At 48.9% G+C, this 22373-nt stretch overlaps 1 protein-coding gene across 2 annotated transcripts; it reads right to left on the bottom strand.

Moving 5' to 3' along the window:
• Positions 1–9153: 9153 nt before the first annotated feature.
• On the bottom strand, positions 9154–22107 carry pnpo (pyridoxamine 5'-phosphate oxidase). 2 transcript variants are annotated; one of them, XR_013549135.1, is made up of 8 exons: positions 21904–22107; positions 18395–18519; positions 16976–17075; positions 15735–15788; positions 13644–13772; positions 12014–12084; positions 9852–11313; positions 9154–9648 (listed from the first exon to the last, which is right to left on the bottom strand). XR_013549135.1 is itself a non-coding variant. In XM_078424730.1 (7 exons), the coding sequence occupies exons 1-7, from the start codon at positions 22105–22107 to the stop codon at positions 11148–11150; spliced, it is 849 nt and encodes a 282-aa protein (XP_078280856.1). In that variant the 3' UTR covers positions 9844–11147. The 2 variants fall into 2 exon arrangements, 1 of the variants encoding a protein (XP_078280856.1); XM_078424730.1 differs by lacking the exon at positions 9154–9648 and having other exon boundaries at positions 9844–11313.
• Positions 22108–22373: the final 266 nt, after the last annotated feature.

The following is a 22373-nucleotide window of genomic DNA, read 5'->3' as shown; positions in this document are numbered from 1 at the left end:
AGTGTTAGGCTGGGAAGTGCGGATGCAGTGTGGGACTTGGTCAGCCTTGTCAGACATGCAGATGTACCGAAGATAGACACTAAAAGCTGGAGTAACTCAGCGGGTCAGGCAGCATCTCTGGAGAACATGGAAGTCTGAAGAAGGGTCTCAGCCCAAGACGTCACCTATCCATGTTCTCCAGAGATGCTGCCTGACCCGCTGAGTTACTCCAGCACTCTGTGAAACGTCACCTATCCATGTTCTCCAGAGTTGCTGCCTGACCCGCTGAGTTACTCCAGTGATTTATGTCCTTCACAGATACAAGGACCTTTGTGAGACCATCCCTGGCATATTGACTGCTGTTCTATATTGATAAAGCTATGACTGGGTGATCTCAGGATACGGGGAAAACATTCTGATAGAGATGAGTCGTTTCTTCACTGATTGTGCTGACTTCTAGGGACAATGATAACGAGCTGCTTAAAGAGACAGATCTCCAGATACAAAGTGCTGGAGTAACTCAGTGGGTCAGGCAGCATCCGAGTCTGATGAAGGGGTCCCGACCTGAGACATCACCTACCCATGTTCTCAGGAGATGCTGCCTGACCTGCTGAGTTACTGTAGCACTTTGTGTCTTTTTCTTCGTGGACCAGGATCTGCAGTTCCTTGCATCCAGAATTCCGGGTCCATCAGGCACTAAGGCGTACGGAAAGAGGTTGGGAATATTGAGATGGAGGATGAGATGTCCCTGTATTGGCCAGCAGGCTCGTGCAGCTAAGGGTCTGGCTGTCGCTCGCTCCAGTGTCCCAGCTTCGATCCTGACCCTGGGTGTTGATCATGTGGACTGTATGGGCTTTCCCCAGGTGATCTGGTTTCCTCCCACATTCCCATCATATTCTAGTAGGTTCATTGCCTGTTGTTAAAGTAACTCGAGTACAGTTGGCGCTCCGGAGAATTAAGGGGGCGGGGAGTTAGATGAGCATTTGAGAAAGAAGTCAATGAAGAATACTGATGGAATTGGTATGAGTTGGCATGGAATCGATGGGCTGAATTGCTGCCCTGTTTGCTGCAAGGAAATACGAATAGCAGGGCAGGCTCGAGGGATTTGAATATTTGACCATCAGTCTGAAGAAGGGTCTCGACATGAAACGTCACCATCCCTTCTCTCCACAGATGCTGCCTGTCCTGCTGAGTTATTCCAGCATTTTGTGTCTATCTTCGATTTAAACCAGCATCTGCAGTTCCTTCCTGCACACTAATCAAGAACCTGTCAATCTCTGGTTTAAAAATACCCATTGACTTGGCCTCCACCAGCCGTCTGTGGCAATGAATTCCACAGACCTGCCACCCTCTGGCTAAATATTCATGTAATTTTACCTGTATTATATGTAGGTTTAGTTCATCTGATATTCTGCCCGTGACGAACAGCATCCTGTAGCCACACCCAAGTGCAGTCAGCAAGTTCGACTTGGCAACATTTGTTTGGGTTTATAATTGTCGCATGTACCGAGACGCATTGAAAGTCTATTGTGTGGGTGCTACCCAGTCACAATGTACCACGCGTGAGGACCGAGCCACACGCAAGTACAGCAGGTGGTGCAAAGAGGAAAATACCAGAGTGCAGAATATATATTTTTATAACCTTGTTGCATCAACAGTTCCAGAGAAAAGTCCAATGTGCAATGACGAAGGTTGGAAGATCGGGGCCACGCCCTGATTTATGTGAGGGCTCTTCAGTAGATGTGTGGCTTGGCCCCATTATGTCCACCCATTGTTTAAATATTGAATACTTCACAAAGTTTCTCTTTCGAATTCAGAGGCATTTATTTTACATTGTAAATCAATTCCTAAATGCAAGTTTCAGTTTGTCTCCTGGTGTCGTTTTTTTATTTATTTGTCCAGTTGCTGAAAATCCAAAACACAAGTCCATATCTGCAGCATGGAAACAGGCCCTTCGGCCCACCGAGTCCATGCCGACCATCGATCACCCACTCACACGAGTGCTATGTTTTCCCACTCTCGAAGCACTAGGAGCAATTTAGAGAAGCCAATTAATCTGCAAACCGGCACGTCTGGGAGGGTACCGGAGAAAACCCACGCAGGTCACAGGGAGAACGTGCAAACTCCACACAGACAGCACCCGAGGTCAGGATCAAACCCGGGTCCCTGGCACTGAGAGGCAGCGGATCTACCTGCTGTGCCATTGTGCCACTCTTAAAAAGCAAACACATAAAGAACACACTGGAGGCACAGCAGCATCTGAGGAAAGAGAACCAGCCCACATCTGTGGTGGACGACTCCTTATCAGAACTGGGAAAGGCAGTTAAAGTTTGTGGAGAGTTTAATTTAGTTAAGAACTACAGCGCGGAAACAGCTTTGGCCCATCGAGACCAGCCATCACCACACATTAACACTGTCCTACGCACACTCGGGACAATTTCACATTTGTACAAAGACAACTAACCTACAAACTTGTACGTCTTCGGAGTGTGGGAGGAAACCGGAGCACCCGGAGAAAACCCACACGATCACGGGACGAACGTACAAACTCCGTACAGACAAGCACCTGTAGTCGGGATTGAACCCGGGTCTCTGGCGCTGTAAGACAGTAGTTCTACCGCTGCGCCCTTGGGTAGAGTTGGGTAGGAAAAGTTGGACACCGGGATTATCTCTGACCAGGTGACACAAACATTGCAACAGGGAGGAGCTCTTGGGAAAACCTTCGGCTTAGTAGGTTATTGAGGGATTTAGGGAAAGAATGTGCAAAGAAACGTTTGAAGGGTAGGTCAGGGTAGAAGGAAATGACCAGCAGATCTGGCAGGGTCAGTGGAGAGAGAACAAGCGTGTTTGTAATGCAGAGGGATTGACCACAACAGACCAGGCCAGTTCTGTTGAGTTCAATATTAACTGTTCGAATCAGGTCAAAATGCAAAGTGAGGTGCTTTGGGATGTGGAATAAAACTGGAGGAAACCCGCGCGGTCACAAGGAGATCGTGCAAACTCTGCACAGACAGCACACAAGGTCAGGATTGAACCGGGTTCTCTGGCACTGTGAGCAGCAGCTCTACTAGCTGTGCCTCTCGAGTAACTGAGGTTAGAAAAGGCAGTAAGCTACAAAAACAAAGCTACAGCAAAGCTTTGTCCATGCAACACCATGGGACCATTGAGGTACTATAGTTCATAAGTGATAGGAGCAGAATGAGGCCATTCAGCCCATCAAGTCTACTCCGCCATTCAGTCATGGCTGATCTATTCCTGCAACAGTTCTGCACTAGTCATGAGTCTCACGTTTGGCCAACATATAGACGTTGATGAACTGAGTGCAATTGATGTTTCAATTCCACTGCTCACCTGAAAACAGACGAGCTGCAGACCCCAGGCCAATGGGACTCGCTCTCACCCAGCCAGGAATGCAAGTGTGAAGAGTTTCGTCCAATTAATACTTGACCTTTCCAGCTTAGCATCAAAGTAAAGGTGACGTCAAGCACTGATGTACCTGACAGTGTGTGAATGGAGTAGTACAGTTGTTGTTAAACCTGTTCACTACTTCCTCCAGGTAACCTGGTCCATGACAGCTTCCTAGTATCGAGTAAAGGTGGGCTCCACCTGTCTTTGATAATTGCGCAGGAAGGAACTGCAGATGCTGGTTTAAACCAAAGACAGACACAAAACGCTGGCGTAACTCAGCGGGGCAGGCAGCATCTCTAAAGAGAAGGAATGGGTGACGTTTCAGGTTGAGACCCTTCTTCAGACTGAAGGATCTCCACCTGAAACGTCACCGATTCCTTCTCTCCAGAGATGCTGCCTGACCCGCTGAGTTACTCCAGCATTTTGTGTCTATCTTTGATGAAACCGGCATCTGCAGTTCCTTCCGAAACAGCCTCCTGGTATCACTGCGCTCTGTAATCCTGGTATCTGCGCTCTCTCATCCTGGTATCTGCGCTCTCTAATCATGGTATCTGCGCGCTCTAATCCTGGTATCTGCGCTCTCTAATCCTGGTATCTGCGCTCTCTAATCCTGGTATCTGCGCTCTCTCATCCTGGTATCTGTGCTCTCTAATCCTGGTAACACCACGCTCTCTAATCCTGGTATCACTGCGCTCTCTAATCCTGGTGTCACAGCGCTCTCTCATCCTGGTATCACCATGCTCTCTCATCCTGGTATCACCGCGCTCTCTCATCCTGGTATCTGCGCTCTCTAATCCTGGTTTCACCCTGCTCTCTCATCTCCGAAAAAGATCTTTAACTTTTTTTTGGAAAATCACATGTAAGAAACATAGAAACATAGAAAATAGGTGCAGGAATAGGCCATTCGGCCCTTCGAGCCTGCACCGCCATTCAATATGATCATGGCTGATCATCCAGCTCAGTAACCTGTACCTGCCTTCTCTCCATACCCCCTGATCCCTTTAGCCACAAGGGCCACATCTAACTCCATCTTAAATATAGCCAATGAACTGGCCTCAACTACCTTCTGTGGCAGAGAATTCCACAGACTCACCATTCTCTGTGTGAAGAAATGTTTTCTCATCTCGGTCCTAAAAGACTTCCCCCTTATCCTTAAGCTGTGACCCCTGGTTCTGGACTCCCCCAACATCGGGAACAATCTTCCCGCATCTAGCCTCTCCAACCCCTTAAGAATTTTATATGTTTCTATAAGATCCCCCCTCAGTCTTCTAAATTCCAGCGAGTATAAGCCTAGTCTATCCAGTCTTTCTTCATATGAAAGTCCTGCCATCCCAGGGATCAATCTGGTGAACCTTCTCTGTACTCCCTCTAAGGCTAGAATGTCTTTCCTCAGATTAGGAGACCAAAACAAGACCAATTAAGGGTAATGTTTCTCCAGCACTACTGTGTTATAAAAAATTAACCCTTGTTATGTGAGCTTCCTAATATACCCGAGTGTAACTCTAGATTGTCGGGTATGTGAGTAAATTGATACAAGCTACTTACATCCTCATGCAGTCAGTAGACAGGGTCCAAGTTTAGTTTAGAGATAAAGCGCGGAGCAGGCCCTTCGGCCCACCGAGTCCGTGCCGACCAGCGATCCCCACACATTAACACTATCCTACACACACCAAGCCGATTAACCTACAAACCTATACGTCTTTGGAGTGTGGGAGGAAACCGAAATTCTCGGAGAAAACCCACGCAGGTCACAGGGAGAACGTACAAACTCCGTACAGACAGCACCCGTAGTCGGGATCGAACCCGGGACTCTGGCGCTGTAAGGCGGCAACTCTACCGCTGCACCACCGTGCCGCCTTGTAGTCATAACTACAATTTAATTGAAGTGCACAAGGAACTGCAGATGCTAGTCTACAACAAACGAGACAAGTGCAGAAGTCACTCAGTGGGTCAGGCAAGATCTCTGGAGAACATGGGCTGGTGATGTTTCAGGCTGGGACTCATCTTCAGAATGAAAAAGAGTCTGGAACCAAAACATCTAATTCTATTCATGAATTAAGAGTGTTTTATTATCATATGTCCCAAAACGGAACAATGATATTCTTACTTGCAGCAGCACAACAGGTATGTAAACATATTACTCTGTAATTCATAAAAACAGCAAAAAAAGTTCAGGATATATATAAAAACACAGACAAATAAATAGACAATAGTTGTGCAAAATCAAAAATATTGCCCCAAGTCTATGTAGTTTAGAGTTTATTTGAAGTTGTCGTGTTTAATAGCCTGATGGTTGTAGGGAAGAAGGTGTTTCTGAACCTGGACGTTACAGTTTTCAGGCTCCTGTACCTTCTTCCCAATGGCAGGGGTGAGATGAGTGGGTGGTGTGGGTCTCTGATGATGTTGGCTGGGACCTGATGTTGGATGGCCCATGAATGCTGGTTTTCAGCACAGAGTTCAGATGAGACTGCTGTTGATAGACACAAAATGCTGGAGTAACTCAGTGGAGTCTTAAGATGGGTCTCGACCCGAAACATCACCCATTCTTTCTCTCCAGATATGCTGCCTGACCCGCTGAGTTACTCCAGCATTTAGTGTCTACCTTCGATTTACACCAGCATCTGCAGTTCTTTCCTGCACATGAGACTGCTGTTGGTTGTGGAGTCCGAGGAGAGTTGGATGTTGCTGCTCAGAATCCCTCTGCAGTAAACCGTGGACACAACCAGAAAATCGAGATGGACTCGTTCTACAGGTGCAGCCCGCACACTGACTCTTTTATGCTGTCTCTGAGGGGGAAACTGAGCACCTTGTTGTCTGTTCTATTTTGGTTTCGGTCTGGCGGATGCATTATGGGACTTTGAAGCAGGGCGTTGCTGTACAGATGTTGCACAGCTGGGGTTGACCTCACCCAGCCAGCGGCCACGTGCTCCCGCTCCACCAATGGCGGCCGTCCGGGACGGGAGGCTGGTTGCTACGCAACCTCCGTTAGGCGAACACGCTCCGTTAGCCTGCACTGTCCTGGCCAACAGCGGCCCACGGGCCTAATATGGGGCAAGGGCGGTCCCGTACGGGACAAACCAATTTAGCCCAAAATACGGGATGTCCCGGCTAATACCGCACCTGGAGTACTGTGTGCAGTTTTGGTCTCCAAATTTGAGGAAGGATATTCTTGCTATTGAGGGCGTGCAGCGTAGGTTTACTAGGTTAATTCCCGGAATGGCGGGACTGTCATATGTTGAAAGGCTGGAGCGACTAGGCTTGTATACACTGGAATTTAGAAGGATGAGAGGAGATCTTATCGAAACGTATAAGATTATTAAGGGGTTGGACACGTTAGAGGCAGGAAACATGTTCCCAATGTTGGGGGAGTCCAGAACAAGGGGCCACAATTTAAGAATAAGGGGTAGGCCATTTAGAACTGAGATGAGGAAAAAAAATTTCAGTCAGAGAGTTGTGAATCTGTGGAATTCTCTGCCTCAGAAGGCAGTGGAGGCCAATTCTCTGAATGCATTCAAGAGAGAGCTGGATAGAGCTCTTAAGGATAGCGGAATCAGGGGGTATGGGGAGAAGGCAGGAACGGGGTACTGATTGAGAATGATCAGCCATGATCACATTGAATGGCGGTGCTGGCTCAAAGGGCCGAATGGCCTCCTCCTGCACCTATTGTGTATTGTGTATTGTCTAATACGGGACAGTTGGCAACCCTACTCCGACTGCAGAACAATGCCGGCAGGGACGTGGCCAATGAGACACTGACCCCGACAGTCCTTTCAGGTGAGGCAGAGGTTCACTTGCACCTCCTCCATCCTCACCGACTGTATCCGCTGCTCCAGGTGTGGACTGTACAGCGAGACAAAGTGCAGACTAGGCAATCATTTCGCTGACCACCTCCGCTCAGTCCGCCTGGTCCCACCTGATCTCCCAGTTGCCAAACACTTTATCTCCCCCTCCCATTCCCACACCAACCTTTCAGTCCTCGGCCTCCTCCACTGTCAGAGTGTGGCCTAATGCAAATTGGAGAAACAGCACCTCATATTTTGCTTGGGCAGCGGTATGATTTCTCTATTAGAATATTGATTTCTCCAACTTCAAGTAACCCTTGCATCCCCTCCCTCTCTGTCCCTCCCCCACCCTGGTTGTCATACTAGCTTCACTGTCGTCCTGTTGAGTTTTAGTCTGTATAACTCATTATCACCCAGCCCACAGCCAACAATGAACCATTGTGGGCTCCACCTTTCCTTGATTGTTGTTGCTTTTTGCATATATTTAATTCCTATGTACCTTCTTTATTTCTCGTCTCCCTCTCCCCTGACTCTCAGTCTGAAGAAGGGTCTCGACCCGAAACGTCACATATTCCTTTTCTCCAGAGATACTGCCTGGCCCGCTGAGTTACTCCAGCATTTTGTGTCTATCTTCCGCTTAAAGCAGCATCTGCAGTTCCTTCCTACACAAGGACTCTGGCGTTATCTCCCACTTGGGTCTGAAGTCCAAGGGTCGAGAGCCACCTGGGAGATTTATCATTCCCTCCCAACCCTATTCTCCTGCCTTTGCCCCATAACCCCTGACACCCGCACTAATCAAGAATCTATCTGCACGAGCCATTTGTGTTTGTGCTGGCAGTTTTAGCACATGATATCATTTTGTCTAGATATCCTTGCTGTATTATTTTGGACTCTTGTGGGCTGTGGTGAGGTAACTACATCCATGGGCATCACATACTGGGAGGAGCCACAACTAAGCACTAGGTCTGGAGATGCAGAGACGGGAAGAGTTAGGCACAGGGAAGGAGAGGATACAGTTCTTGCCGGACCTGCGACGAGAGTTGAATTCTTGAGGAAATACAGCCTGTTTGTACTACTACTTTAATAAACGACTAACTAAACTGAAAAATACATTTGGAAATTCTCTCTGTTGGTTTGCATCAAGCTCATTCCCACTCCCATATTCCGGTGGTGATATCGGAAAGGACTTTATTGGAAAAGACTGAAGTTGCCATCTTTCTCCAACTTAAAAATATCCATTAACTTGGCCTCCAAGGCTGTCTGTGGCAAAGAATTCCACAGATTCACCACCCTCTGACCCAAGAAGTTCCTCCTCATCTCCTTTCCAAAGGTGCATGCTTTTATTCTGAGGCTGTGCCCTCTGGTCCAAGACTCTCCCACTGGTGGAAACATCCTCTCTCTCCACATTCTGGTTTTGTTTTAACGAGAGGTTTCAGGAGAAGGGAATCCCTCAGATTCTACGGTTTGGGGTATTTGGGAATTGTTGAGGGGTTCACGGTATTGGATAGCCACATACCCTGTGATGCACTCAGTCACAATGAGTGCTCTCCACGTGGTAGGTTTAGCGTTGCCAACTGTCCCGCATTAGCCGGGACATCCCGTGTTTTGGGCTAAATTGGTTTGTCCCGTACGGGACCGCCCTTGCCCCATATTAGGCCCGCGGGCCGCTGTCGGCTGGGACAGTGTAGGCTAACGGAGCGCGTTTCCCTAACGGAGGTTGCGTAGCAACCTGCCGGCCCGGGCGGCCGCCATTGGTGGAGCGGAAGCACGTGGCCGCTGGCTGGGTGAGGTCACGTGGGGCGTGGGGCGGTGACGTCACCTTGTCCCGTATTTGGGAGTGAGATAGTTGGCAACCCTCGGTAGGTTGTTTGTGGATCATTTCCTGCACATGGACGGAGATGGAGGGGAGAGAATTACAATAAAGGAGAATCTGCTGTTCCCATTGTGTCAGAAAACACGACTCGATGCCAATGAGATCACAGTTTATTCACCGACAATAATCACATGTATCACAGTAACTGCACAACACGATTGACTAGATGTCAAAGACCATGTTTCGGAAAGATTGTAAATGCAAGCAGAAAATGACAACTTTACCCATTCATTAAGAACAGACATTTAAACCTCAATTTTGAAACCCAGCAGAATGAGAGCAATGTACAGTGGATGTTGCAAACCCATCGTGGTGGAACTACTCAGCTGGTCAGGCAGCCTCTGGAGAGAGGGAAATAGTTCACCTATCAGGTTAATGCCCTTTCATCAAGTTTCTCCATAGTGTGTTTCCGTGGTTCATGGCCTGTTGAGTTTCTGGGGGTAGTGGGGTCATTCATTTCCCCATCTCCCTGGACCACTTCAATATAGAGTTAGAAGTAGGGTTGCCAACTGTCCCGTATTAGCCGGGACATCCCGTATTTTGGGCTAAATTAGTTTGTCCCATAACGGACCGCCCTTGTCCCGTATTAGTAGGGTTGCCAACTTCCTCACTCCCAAATACGGGACAAAGGGTGACGTCACCGCCCCGCGCCCCACGTGACCTCACCCAGCCAGCGGCCATGTGCTCCCACTCTACCAATGGCGGTCGCCTGGGCCGGGAGCACGTGGCTGCTGGTTGGGTGAGATCACGTGGGGCGCGGGGCGGTGACGTCACCTTGTCCCGTATTTGGGAGTGAGGAAGTTGGCAACCCTAGTTAGAAGTTAAACACAAAATTACACAAAATGCTGGAGTAACATCCAGAGAGAGTTAAATTTAGCTCTTGGGGCTAACAGAATCAAGGGATATGGGGTGAAAGCAGGAACGGGGTACTGATTTTGGATGATCAGCCATGATCATATTGAATGGCAGTGCTGGCTCGAAGGGCCGAATGGCCTACTCCTGCACCTACTTTCTATGTTTCCATTTAACTTACCAGGTCAGGCAGCATCTCTGGAGAACATGGGCAGCAGAGTGGCGCAGCGGTGAGTTGCTGCCTTACAGCGAATGCAGCGCCGGAGACCTGGGTTTGATCCCAACTACGGGTGCTGTCTGTACGGAGTTTGTACATTCTCCCCATGACCTGCGTGGGTTTTCTCGGAGGTCTTCGGTTTGCACCCACACTTCAAACACATGCAGGTTTGTAGGTTAATTGACTTGGTAAATGTAAAAAAATTGTCCCTAGTGTGTGTAGGATAGTGCTAATGTGGGAGGATCGCTGGTGGGCACGGACCCGGTGGGCCGAAGGGCCTGTTTCCACGCTGCATCTCTAAACTAAACTAAACTAAACTAAACATGGGTAGATGATAATTCGGGTTGAGACCCTTCTTCAGACTGATTATCGGGGGAACAGAAAGCTAGAAGAGAGGAGAGGCAGGACAAAGCTTGGCAGGTAATAGGAGGATGCAAGCAAGCTTGAGGGGGGTTGACAAGCAGATGGTTGAAACAAAGATCAGAGATAAGAGTAGGTATGAGACAGGATTGAGGAGTTGCAGATCATCAAGCTAGAGGTAGGACAATGTAAGGGTTGGAAGGTAGACACAAAATGCTGGAGTAGCTCAGCGGGTCAGGCAGCATCTCTGGAGAACTGATGAAGGGTCCCGACCCGAAACGTCACCTATTCCTATTCTCCACAGATGCTGCCTGACCCGCTGAGTTACTCCAGCACTCTGTGAAACGTCACCTCTCCATGTTCTCCAGAGATGCTGCCTGACCCGCTGAGTTACTCCAGCATTTTGTGTCTATCTCAGTGTAACTGGGGCATGTTGGTCCAAAGGGCCTGTTTCCATGCTGTGTGACTCTGTAACTCTAATACCAAATCCCTCACGATCGCATGGGAGGTGGGTGACCATGTGCGGAGCAAGGCGAGCCGCTGTAAAGGCAGCGCAGGGCACCTGCAAGGGCTGTTCCCACCACGATTCCAATGTGGAGGAGTTTGAAGGATGTGGTGAGGACATAGTGGCAGTGATGAACTGGGGCTGAGGGGGTGGGTTGCAGGTGGCGTTCCATCATGGAGACAGGCGTTTATACACCCAGTTGCCCTCTGCGCTGTGGATGAGGGTGGAGTCTGGGGCCTCCGTCTGACCCTGGCGTTGGAAGACGATCCTGTCATGCAGTCGGTTGGTCTGGCCCTGCCAGAACTCCATGGTCGCGGGCTCCAGCACGTAGCCACCCCTTTAAAGCACAGTCACATCCAGTCACCGCACAGAACCAGGGCACCCGGCCCACAAACCCTCCGCACATTCACTCACACCATCCCTGGCGCATCCTCGGCTCCTCACCCTGCTAGGTACTGCCTGTTCCCCTTTCTCCCAAAGCACCCACATAACTCCCGAGGAAGTGGCGCTGCGAGTTTAGTTTTAGTGTTCGTCTTCGTGTTCGTTTTAGTGCAGTTTTAGTGATATTGAGTGGAAACAGGCCCTTCGGCCCACCGAGTCCACACTGGCCATCAATCACCCGTCCATTAGTTCTATGCCCTACACACTAGGGACAATTTACCGAAGCCAATTAACCTACAAACCTGCACGTCCTCTGCCTACATGCGATCCATTTCCCTCCATTCCCTGCGTATCCATGTGCCTGTCCAAAAATCTTTTAAACACTGCTGTCGTATCTGCCTCCACCACCATGATCATATTGAATGGCGGTGCAGGCTCGAAGGGCCGAATGGCCTACTCCTGCACCTATTTTCTATGTTTCTATGTTTCACCCCTGGCAAACTAATTTAGCCCAAAATACGGGATGTTCCGGCTAATACGGGACAGTTGGCAACCCTGATCTTTGGTTATTCTCTGGACTGACTAGCCGGTCCCTCTCCATCTCCTTGCACCCCAGATAGGAAAGGCTGGCTCAGTCACCTCTCAGCATCACTCACCAGTAGTCGGGTATCGGCACGTCCTGGCCTTTGTAGAACTCCTCCATCTCTGCATTCTTCCTCCGTAGAAACTAGAAGCAGAAACGACAAGTCCACGTCAGACTGGGAGGTCAGGAGAGCTCAGTCACATCCTCTCTTGACCGTTCAGTTTAGTTTATTGTCACGTGTGCCGAGGTACAGTGAAAAGCTTTTGTTGCTTGATAACCAGTCAGCAGAAGGGCAACACATGATTACAATTGAACCATTTACAGTGTACAGATACATGATAAAGAAAATAACGTTTAGTGCAAGGTAAAGCCAGCAAAGTCCGATCAAGGATAGTCCAAGGGTCACCAATGAGATAGATAGTAGTTCAGCACTGCTCTCTGGTTTTGTTTTGATGATTTAGTTGCCTGATAACAGCCGGGAAGAAGCTGTCCCTGAATCTGGAGGTGTGCGTTTTCACACTTCTGTACCTTTTGCCTGATGGGAGAGGGGAGAAGAGGGAGTGGTCGGGGTGAGACTCGTCGTTGATGATGCTGCTGGCCTTGCCGAGGCAGCGTGAGGTGTAGATGGAGTCAATGGGAGGGAGGTTGGTTTGCGTGATGGTCTGCGGTCTTGGATGGAGCTGTTCCCAAACCGCGCTGCGATGCATCCGAATGAAATGCTTTCTACAGTGCATCTGTAGAAGTTGGTGAGAGTTATAGGGGACATGCCGAACTTCCTCAGCCTTCGATGGGGCGTTGAGGCGTTAGGGAAATGCACTCTTGGAATAAACGATTGTACCTTTAGCAAGGAGATGTTACCGTTTCGGACGGTGGCTCAGTGCATGCACATACAATGCCATCTTTTGTACGTTACGATGATGTTCAAAGTTCAGAGTTAATTAGTAAACTTCTGCTACCTTACTTACTCCATTGTGGAGTATTGTTGCAGGTAATACATAAAAGAGACGAGGAGGAACGTTTTTAGTCAGAGGGTGGTGAATCTGTGGAACTCATTGCCACAGACGGCCGTGGTGGCCAAGTCAGTGGGTATTTTTAAGGCAGTGATTTACACATACTTGATTAGTAGGTGGGAGGGGATGCAGGGGGTGGGGGAGACAGTAATGAAGAGTGTCTATGGGGGGGGTGTTAATGGGGTATTCAGTGGGTGGGGGAGGGGAGATCCAATTAGTGGAGAGAGCCCACATGGTGTACAAGCTGTACACGTCCCCAGAGTTTGGGATGGCACGGTGGTGCAGCGGTAGAGTTGCTGCCTCACAGCACCAGAGACCCGGGTTCGATCCTGACTAGGGGTGCCGTCTGTACGGAATTTGTCCGTTTACTCTGTGACCGTGTAGGATTTCTCCGGGTGCTCCGGTTTCCTCCCACAATCCAAAAGACATACGGGTTTGTAGGTTAATTGGCTTCTGTAAAATTGTAAATTGTCCCTAGTGTGTGCAGGATAGTGCTGGTGTACGGGGGGGAATCCCTGGTCGGCACGGACTCGGTGGGCCGAAGGGCCGGTTTCTGCGCGGTACCTCTAAAGTCTGATGTAACTCTCTAAAGAGTGTGCACAGTGGCTTGGGTCGGTGGAGGTGCCTGGAGTCGGGGTGCTGTGGTGGAGATTGGCCGTACAATGTCGTGACTGAGACCTTGTCCAGACCCACCTCTCTGTTTGGGATCACCGAGCTCTGGTGGCTGATCAGTGCCCCAATCTGGCTGCTCCTGGGCCGGGAATGGAAATACTCCTCGGAATCCTTCCGCGGCAACTTTGCCACCCGTCCTTCGATGCGCACCTGGAGGTTTTACAAATCCATAATCTTCATGTCCAAAATTCTGAATCTTACCTCACAATTCATAACATGGCGCGCAACTTTTCAGCAAAAAAAAGTATCCACGCCAAATGCGCTACATTCACGTGTGAAAAACGACTATTATTTCCAACAGTCTGTAGTTCTTGGACTACGTGTACAATGTCAGGCCTATCGTGAGTATATTCTGCTCTTTATAGAAAGGTTATTGAACATAAATACTTTTTGCAACACAGAAAAAATCGTCCACAATCAATGACCCGTGCCTGCCTTCTCCCCATATCCCTTGATTCCACTAGACCCTAGATCTCTATCTAACTCTCTCTTAAATCCATCCAGTGATTTGGCTTCCACTGCCCTCTGTGGCAGAGAATTCCACAATTTCGCAATTCTCTGGGTGAAAAAGTTTTTTCTCACCTCAGTTTTAAATGGCCTCCCCTTTATTCTAAGACTGTGGCCCCTAGTTCTGGACTCGCCCAACATTGGGAACATTTTTCCTGCATCTAGCTTGTCCAGTCCTTTTATAATTTGATATGTCACTATAAGATCCCCTCCCATTCTTCTAAACTCCAATTAATACAAGCGTAGTCTTTTCAATCTTTCCTCATATGACAGTCCCGCCATCCCAGGGATCAATCTCGTGAACCTGCACTGCACTGCCTTAATTACAAGGATGTCCTTCCTCAAAGTAGGAGACCAAAACTGTACACAATCCTCCAGATGTGGTCTGACCAGAGCCCTATACAACTGCAGAAGAACCTCTTTACTCCTAAAATGAAATCCTCTTGTTATGAAGGCCAACATTCTATTAGCTTTCTTCACTGCCTGCTGTACCTGCACGCCAACTTTCAGTGACTGGTGTACAAGGACACCCAGGTCTCACTGCACCTCCCCCTTACCTAACCTAACTCCATTGAGATAATAATTGGCCTCCTTGTTTTTGCCACCAAAGCTGGGGTTACTCAGCGGGACAGGCGGCATCACTGGAGAGAAAGAATGGGTGATGTTTCGGGTCAATCTGAAGAAGGGTCTTGACCCGAAACATCACTCATTCCTTCTCTCCAGAGATGCTGCCTGTCCTGCTGAGTTACTCCAGCTTTTTGTGTCTAATGTCCGATCAAAGATAGTCCGAGGGCCACCAATGAGCTGGATAGTAGTTCAAGGCAGCAGTGGTTCAGGGAGTGGTCAATGATTATGGGATGGCTTCCAATACTACATCCAATGCTTCCATTCCGGAATGCTGGGGAAAATCCCACCTGCAGAGAGGCAGGAGATCATGGACTCACGGCTGTGCGGCGTGGGTAGGGTTGCCAACTGTCCCGTATTAGCCGGGACATCCGTATTTTGGGCTAAATTAGTTTGTCCCATGTGGGACCGGCCTTGTCCCGTATTAGTAGGGTTGCCAACTTCCTCACTCCCAAATACGGGACAAAGGGTGACATCACCGCCCTGCGCCCCACGTGACCTCACCCAGCCAGCGGCCACGTGCTCCCGCTCCACCAATGGCGACCGCCCGGGCCGGGAGCACGTGGCCGCTGGCAGGGTGAGGTCACGTGGGGCGCGGGGCGGTGACGTCACCTTTTGTCCCATATTTGGGAGTGAGGAAGTTGGCAATCCCAGGCGAGGGGGAGTTGAATGGAAGGGGCATATTGATGGAGATTCTGGCCAAGAAGGCAGCTGTATGCAACAAACGCTTCTCACTCTACCTGGACCCCGGTTTTGCCACGCTCCAATTTACAACTATAATGTACTCTCTTTTTCCATAAATATTTTAAAACTACTAGAGTGAATAGTGTGTGTGGTGTAGAGTTGCTGTGCTGCGAACCTGGAGAGAGGTCATGTCCCATCAGCATGGACGTTAGTTCTATGAGTCACATCCGTTTGTTCAGCATCGGACGACAATAATGTGCGTTTAGTAAGTGAGTTCATAATTAAATGAGGACGTACTTGCCTATTCAAGGGCTCCCAGTAAAATACAATTGCTGCAAATGGATTCATCTCCTGGAGAAAGAAGAAACATGAGCAAGCTCAGCGACTGACAGGCATACGTGCATGGATGGCAATGTGGGGTAACAGTGTAAATTGGGGGTAAAGTTTCATCATGGGTATTGTATAATGGAACAGGCACAGCAGCGCAGCAGGTAGAACTGCTGCCTCAGCGCCAGAGACCCGGGTTCAATCCTGACCTTGGGGGATCTCTATGTGAAGTTTGCACGCTCTCCCCGTGACCACGTGGGTTTCCTCTGGGTACTCTGGTTTCCTCCCACATCCCAAAGACTGTCGCTGCCTCAAATAGGCAGCCGGCATCATCAGAGACCCACACCACACTCCCATCTCACCCCTGCCATCGGGAAGATAGTACAGGAGCCTGAAAACTGTAACGTCCAGGTTCAGGAACAGCTTCTTCCTCACAGCCACCAGGCTGTTAAACACAGCCTCAAATATGCTCGCAACTACATGGACTATTGTTGTTATTATTGCACTATTATTGTTTGTATTTTATATGTACGTTTGCGTGTGCGCGCGCGCGTGTGCATGTATGTGTGTATATATACACACTGAACTTTTTTCTCGTTTATTATATCGTTTGCAGTGCACCATGTTTACATATTCTGCTGTGCTGCTGCAAGTAAGAATGTCATTGTTCCAGCTGGGACACGTGGCAATGAAACACTTGCCTCATTTAAGACGTGCTGTTTGTAAGCTAATAGGCCCTCTGTAAATTGCCTCCAGTGTGCAGGGAGTGGATGGGAAAGTGGGACAACATAGAACTAGAGTGAAGGGGTGATCGATGGTTGGCGTGGACTCGGTGGGCCGAGTGGCCCGTTTCCACGCTTTGTCTTACAATCATTCTGCATCCTGGTTCAATTCTGACCACGGGTGCTGTCTGTACGGAGTTTGGACATTGTCTCTGGGACCGCGTGGGTTTTCTCCGGTTGCTCCGGTTTCCTCCCAATGGGTGTGCGGTGTAACAGGTTTGTGTGGGTGAGGATCCATGGTTGGTATGGCTGTTGGAGAGAGCTAGATAGAGCTCTTAAGGATAGCAGAGTCGGGGGTATGGGGAGAAGGCAGCAACGGGGTACTGATTGAAAATGATCAGCCATAATCACATTGAATGGCGGTGCTGGCTCGAAGGGCCGAATGGCCTACTCCTGCACCTATTGTCTATTGACAAGTCATCCACTCACCAGTTCACAGCCCTTCCTGCTCTCATGGTTAGTGAAGAATCTGAAGCCATCAGGTCCAAACCCTTTCAGAAGCAGCATTCGAGCAGAGGGTTTTCCATCCCTAGAACAGAGGTAGGTGCTCCAATCAAGAATGACTCCAGCAATGGGCGGGTTAGCAGATGAGGAGCGCTTGTCAGCACTGGGCCTGGACTCGCTGGGGTTTAGAAGTTTGAGGGGGGTGCTCATTGAAACGTACAGAATAATGATAGGCGTAGATAGAGCGGATGTGGAGAGAATGTTTCCACTAGTGAGAGAGTCTAGGACCAGAACTCACAGCCTCATCTTTTAAAGGGTGCTCATTTAGAAAGGAGGGGAGGAGGAACTTCTTTAGTCAGAGGGTAGTTAATCTGTGGAACCCATTGCCACAGAGGGCTGTGGAGGCCGTCAGTGGATACTTTTAAGGCAGAGATAGGCAAATTCTTGATTAGAATGGGTGTCAGTGGGGAGAAGGCAGGAAAATGGGATTAGGAGGCAGAGATCAGCCATGATTGAATGGCAGAGTGGACTTGATGGGTCGAATGGCCTAATTCTACTCCTATAACTTGTGATCTTGTAACTACATCTATATCTGATGCTTGTACTATTTCCCTTTATCCTGTATCTGTCCACTGTGGACAATTGTAATCATGTGTAGTCCTTCCGCTGACTGGATAGCACGCAACAACATCAAAGCTTTTCACTGTACCTCGGTGCACGTGACAATAAACGAAACTAAAACATATTGTGAGGACTGCAATAATTAATTGGATTAATTAAACTGGTGACAACTGTAGCAGAACATCCCTGGGGTTGGGGTTCAAGCACGGTGGGGGCACAGTGCGGCACAGTGGGGGCACAGTGCGGCACGGTGGGGGCACAGTGCGGCACGGTGGGGGCACAGTGCGGCACGGTGGGGGGCACAGTGCGGCACGGTGGGGGCACAGTGCGGCACGGTGGGGGCACAGTGCGGCACGGTGGGGGCACAGTGCGGCACGGTGGCACAGCGGGTAGAGCTGCTGCCTCACAGAGCTGCTGCCTCACAGCGCCAGTGAGCCCGGTTCAATCCTGCCCAGGGGTGTTGTCTGTACGGAGTCTGTACATGGTCTCTGGGACCGCGTGGGTTTTCTCCGGGTGCTCCGGTTCCTCCCACACTCCAAAGACGTGCAGGTTTGTAGGTTAATTGGCTTCTGTAAATTGTAAATGATTCCTAGTGTGTGCGATAGTGCTAGTGGACGGGGCGATCACTGGCCGGCGCGGACTGGGTGGGCCGAAGGGCCTGTTTCCTTTCGGTTTCCGCGCTGTATCTCTAAGCTGAAAAACCTAAGCATTCTCAAAGTTGAGTTTTATGAAAGTTTGGAGACTTTTTTTATGTTCAGCAAAGTGAGTGGTGAAGTTGGTTACTTGGTACTGGTGGCAAGGCACATGGCGTTGGCTTCTAGGATAGACGGGCACTTGGTTGCCTCTTCAAACCAGTCACCAAACTGCTTCATGGGGTCCAAAGAAACCAGATGATTCTCTTCGAAAGCCTGGTCACAAAGAGAGAGAGAGAGAGAGAGAGAGGTAACGCTAGCATTTATATCAAGAGGACAGGAATACAAGAACAGAGATGTAATGCTGAGGCCCTGTAAGGCACTGGTCAGACTGCATTTGGAGTGCTGTGAGCAGATTTGGGCCCCATATCTGAGGAAGGATGTGCTGGCTCTGGAGAGGGTCCAGAGGAGGTTTACAAGAACGATCCCAGGACGAGTGTGTTTTAGCATATGATGAGCGTTTGACAGCACTGGGCCTGGACTCGCTGGGGTTTAGAAGGTTGAGGGGGAAACCTCATTGAAACTTACAGAATAATGAAAGGCACAGATAGAGTGGATGTGGAGAGGATGTTTCCACTGGCGATAGAGTCTTGGACCAGAGGTCACAGCCTCAGAATTAAAGGACGGTCTTTTAGAAAGGAGGTGAGGAGGAACTTCTTTAGTCCGAGGGTGGTGAATCTGTGGAACTCATTGCCACAGAGGGCTGTGGAAGCTAAGAGAGTGGATATTTTTAAGGCACAGATAGACAAATTCTTGATTAGAACGGGTGTCAAGTGTAATGGGGAGAAGGCAGGAAAATGGAATTAGGAGGCAGAGATCAGCCATGATTGAATGGCGGAGTAGATTCGATGGGCCAAATTGCCTTGTTTTATTCCTATAACTTGAATAGAATTGAATAAATTTTATTAGCCAAGTATGTACACATACAAGGAACTTACCTTGGTGCTTTGCAACACGACATACAGTAAACAATTAGGAATAAAGCATTATAATTTAAACATGATGGTGACCTTCTGCTGGGTGTTGGGCCGAAGGGCCCGTTTCCATGCTAATATGAATCATTAACAGTCAACCTTACAGGCCATAATCATCCTGAGATAAAAATCAAAGTCTCTGCCAAATGTCATATTTCTCAACTAGATCTGTATTACTGTTGGAGAAGATAGTTTACAGGAACTTAAAATAATTATTTTGGTCTCTCTTTGAGAATGTGTATATTAAATGTTCTTATAGACAATAGGTGTAGGAGTAGGCCATTTGGCCCTTCGAGCCAGCACCGCCATTCAATGTGATCATGGCTGATCATTCTCAATCAGTACCCCATTCCTACCTTCTCCCCATACCCCCTGACTCCGCTACCCTTAAGAGCTCTATCTAGCTCTCTCTTGAATGCATTCAGAGAATTGGCCTCCACTGCCTTCTGAGGCAGAGAATTCCACAGATTCACAACTCTCTGACTGAAAAGGGTTTTCCTCATCTCCGTTCTAAATGGCCTACGCCTTATTCTTAAACTGTGGCCCCTTGTTCTGGACTCCCCCAACATTGGGAACATGTTTCCTGCCTCTAACGTGTCCAACCCCTTAATAATCTTATACGTTTCGATAAGATCCCCTCTCATCCTTCTAAAACCACCTCCCCTGACATCAGTCTGAAGAAGGGTCTCGACCCGAAACGTCACCCATGCCTTCTCTCCAGGGATGCTGCCTGACCCGCTGAGTTACTCCAGCATTTTGTGTCTACCTTCGATTTTAACCAGCAACTTTTCTTTTTTTTCCTACAAATGTTCTTATGGTACCTGCCTCAATGACCTCCTCTGACAGCTCGTTCCATTTTTCCACCACCCTCTGCGTGAAAAAGTTGCCCCTCAGATTCCTATGAAATTCTCCCCCTCACTTTAAACCTCTGGTTCTTGATACATCCCCATGGATGTGTTTATAGTTTTAAAACAATACGATACGACAGAACTTTATTTATTTATCCCAGGAGGGAAATTGATCTGCCGACAGTCATAAAAACACAAGATACACGAAACATGAAATTAAAGTGACAAGTGGAAAGGACTGGCGACATGCAAAGATTGGGGGGTCAGTCCACCCCACGATAGCCTTGCGGAAGAAGGATCTCATGTGGCGTTCTCGACAATCGACAATAGATAATAGGTGCAGGAGGAGGCCATTCGGCCCTTCGAGCTCCGCTATCCTTAAGAGCTCTATCTAGCTCTCTCTTGAATGCATTCAAAGAATTGGCATCCACTGCCTTCTGAGTCAGAGAATTCCACAGATTTACAACTCTTTGACTGAAAAAGTTTTTCCTCATCTCCGTTCTAAATGGCCTACCCCTTATTCTTAAACTGTGTGGCCCCTGGTTCTGGACTCCCCCAACATTGGGAACATGTTTCCTGCCTCTAACGTGTCCAACCCCCTAATAATCTTATATGTTTCGATCTTGGTGGGACCCAGTGCTCTGTAAATGGTAAAGGCGCTAGATAAATGCCAGGGTTGTTCTTTTAGCATCTCGTCTCACGGAATGGAAGGTTTTCACTCTGCCTCGGTACACGTGACAATAAAATAAACTTAAATTAAAAACTATAGGTGGATAATTCACAAAGTGGATGTCATTGCAAGGGCCCACTGGATACACAGACACAGGGGCCCAGCGGCCGGATGTCACCGCTCGCCACGCACAAGAAAAAAACATCGAAGGTATCACAGAATGCTGGAGTAACTCAGCAGGTCAGGCAGCATCTGGGAGAGAAGGAATGGGTGACGTTCTTCAGTCTGAAGAAGGGTCTCGACCCGAAACGTCACCCATTCCCTCTCTCCTAGATGCTGCCTGACCCGCTGAGTTACTCCAGCATTTTGTGATACCTTCGACTTGTACCAGTTATCTGCAGTTATTTTCCTACAGGAAAAAAACATCACACGATTTCTCCACATCTGTGTGAGCCAGCAACATTATGGGGGTCCCCTACCACCCCAGCAACAGACTGTTCCAGCTGCTACGGTCAGGCAAACGCCTCCGCTGTCACGCTGTGAAAACAGAGAGGATGAGACGGAGTTTCTTCCCACAGGCCATCAGGACTGTTAACTCTCATATCACCAGGGACTGTATTCATTTATTTTTTGTGTTGGATTTTTTTCCCCCTCTATTCTGTTTTGTAGTTTTAGCACAATCCGCAGGCGTGGCCACTTTCATTTCACTGCACATCTTGTGTGTGTGTTTGACAAATAGACTTGACTTGACTTGTCCCTTTAATAACGGATCAAATTACAGTCTGGAGATGACCGGTTTTGGTGAGCGACGGGTTACTCCGGTATAAAAACCGGCGTGTGAGCGTCGGCTCCAGGAGGAGGCATCTTCCTTTGTTGCTTTTATTTATTTTAAATAAAGAATAAAAAAGGGTTTAAATGAGAGGGGAAGTGTTGGAGCGGCGGCGACAGCGACATGGCGGTGAATGGATACATGGCGGTGAATGGATACATGGCGGTGAATGGATACATGGCGGTGAATGGATACATGGCGGTGAATGGATACATGGCGGTGACGTGTCACTGAATGGATACATGTTGTTACATCGTGTTGCTACATTTGGCTACTCACGTCCCGGTCACATTTGTAGTTCTTCCTCATGGCGGCCACGTCCAGCGATGGGCCGGGGCCGGGGGACATGCCGGCGGGGGTGGAGGACATGCCGGCGGGGATGGCAGCCGGGCCGGGTCTCCTGTCGCCCAGCAGCGAGTGCGCGGCGCGTCTGCTCAAAGTGACGGCGAGATTGATGGTGGTGTCAGTTACCCGCCGCCACATCCCTCCCCCCCACCCCTCCTTCCTCTCCCTCCCCCTCTCTTTCTCCCTCCCTCCCGGGGTCCGAGGGTCAGGGCGCTCTGATGTGAACCTCGGTCACTGCCAAGATGCTCAGCGCCGAGCCTCTGTTGCAGAACCTTCCCGTTTGCCGCTGACTTGGTTAATCATCAATTGTAAAATGTGTTTATTGACGATGTATGACAGGTATGTAGGTTAATTGGCTGGGTAAATGTAAAAATTGTCCCTAGTGGGTGTAGGATAGTGTTAAT

The sequence above is a fragment of the Rhinoraja longicauda genome, chromosome 29 (genome assembly GCF_053455715.1).
Source record: "Rhinoraja longicauda isolate Sanriku21f chromosome 29, sRhiLon1.1, whole genome shotgun sequence".
In the NCBI taxonomy this organism is placed as follows: Eukaryota; Metazoa; Chordata; class Chondrichthyes; order Rajiformes; family Arhynchobatidae; genus Rhinoraja; species Rhinoraja longicauda.
The sequence above is the reverse complement of the archived record's forward strand: the minus strand, read 5'-3'. Positions and strand labels throughout refer to the sequence as shown.

Excerpts from the sequence above, each read along its gene's own strand:
- pnpo (XM_078424730.1), bottom strand. The coding sequence starts at position 22,107 with ATGTGGCGGCGGGTAACTGACACCACCATCAATCTCGCCGTCACTTTG. Across the intron at positions 18,520-21,903 it reads ACTACAAATGTGACCGGGAC|GCTTTCGAAGAGAATCATCT; the intron begins GTGAGTAGCCAA and ends CTTTGTGACCAG. Across the intron at positions 11,314-12,013 it reads GTGCCGATACCCGACTACTG|GGGTGGCTACGTGCTGGAGC; the intron begins GTGAGTGATGCT and ends TGTGCTTTAAAG.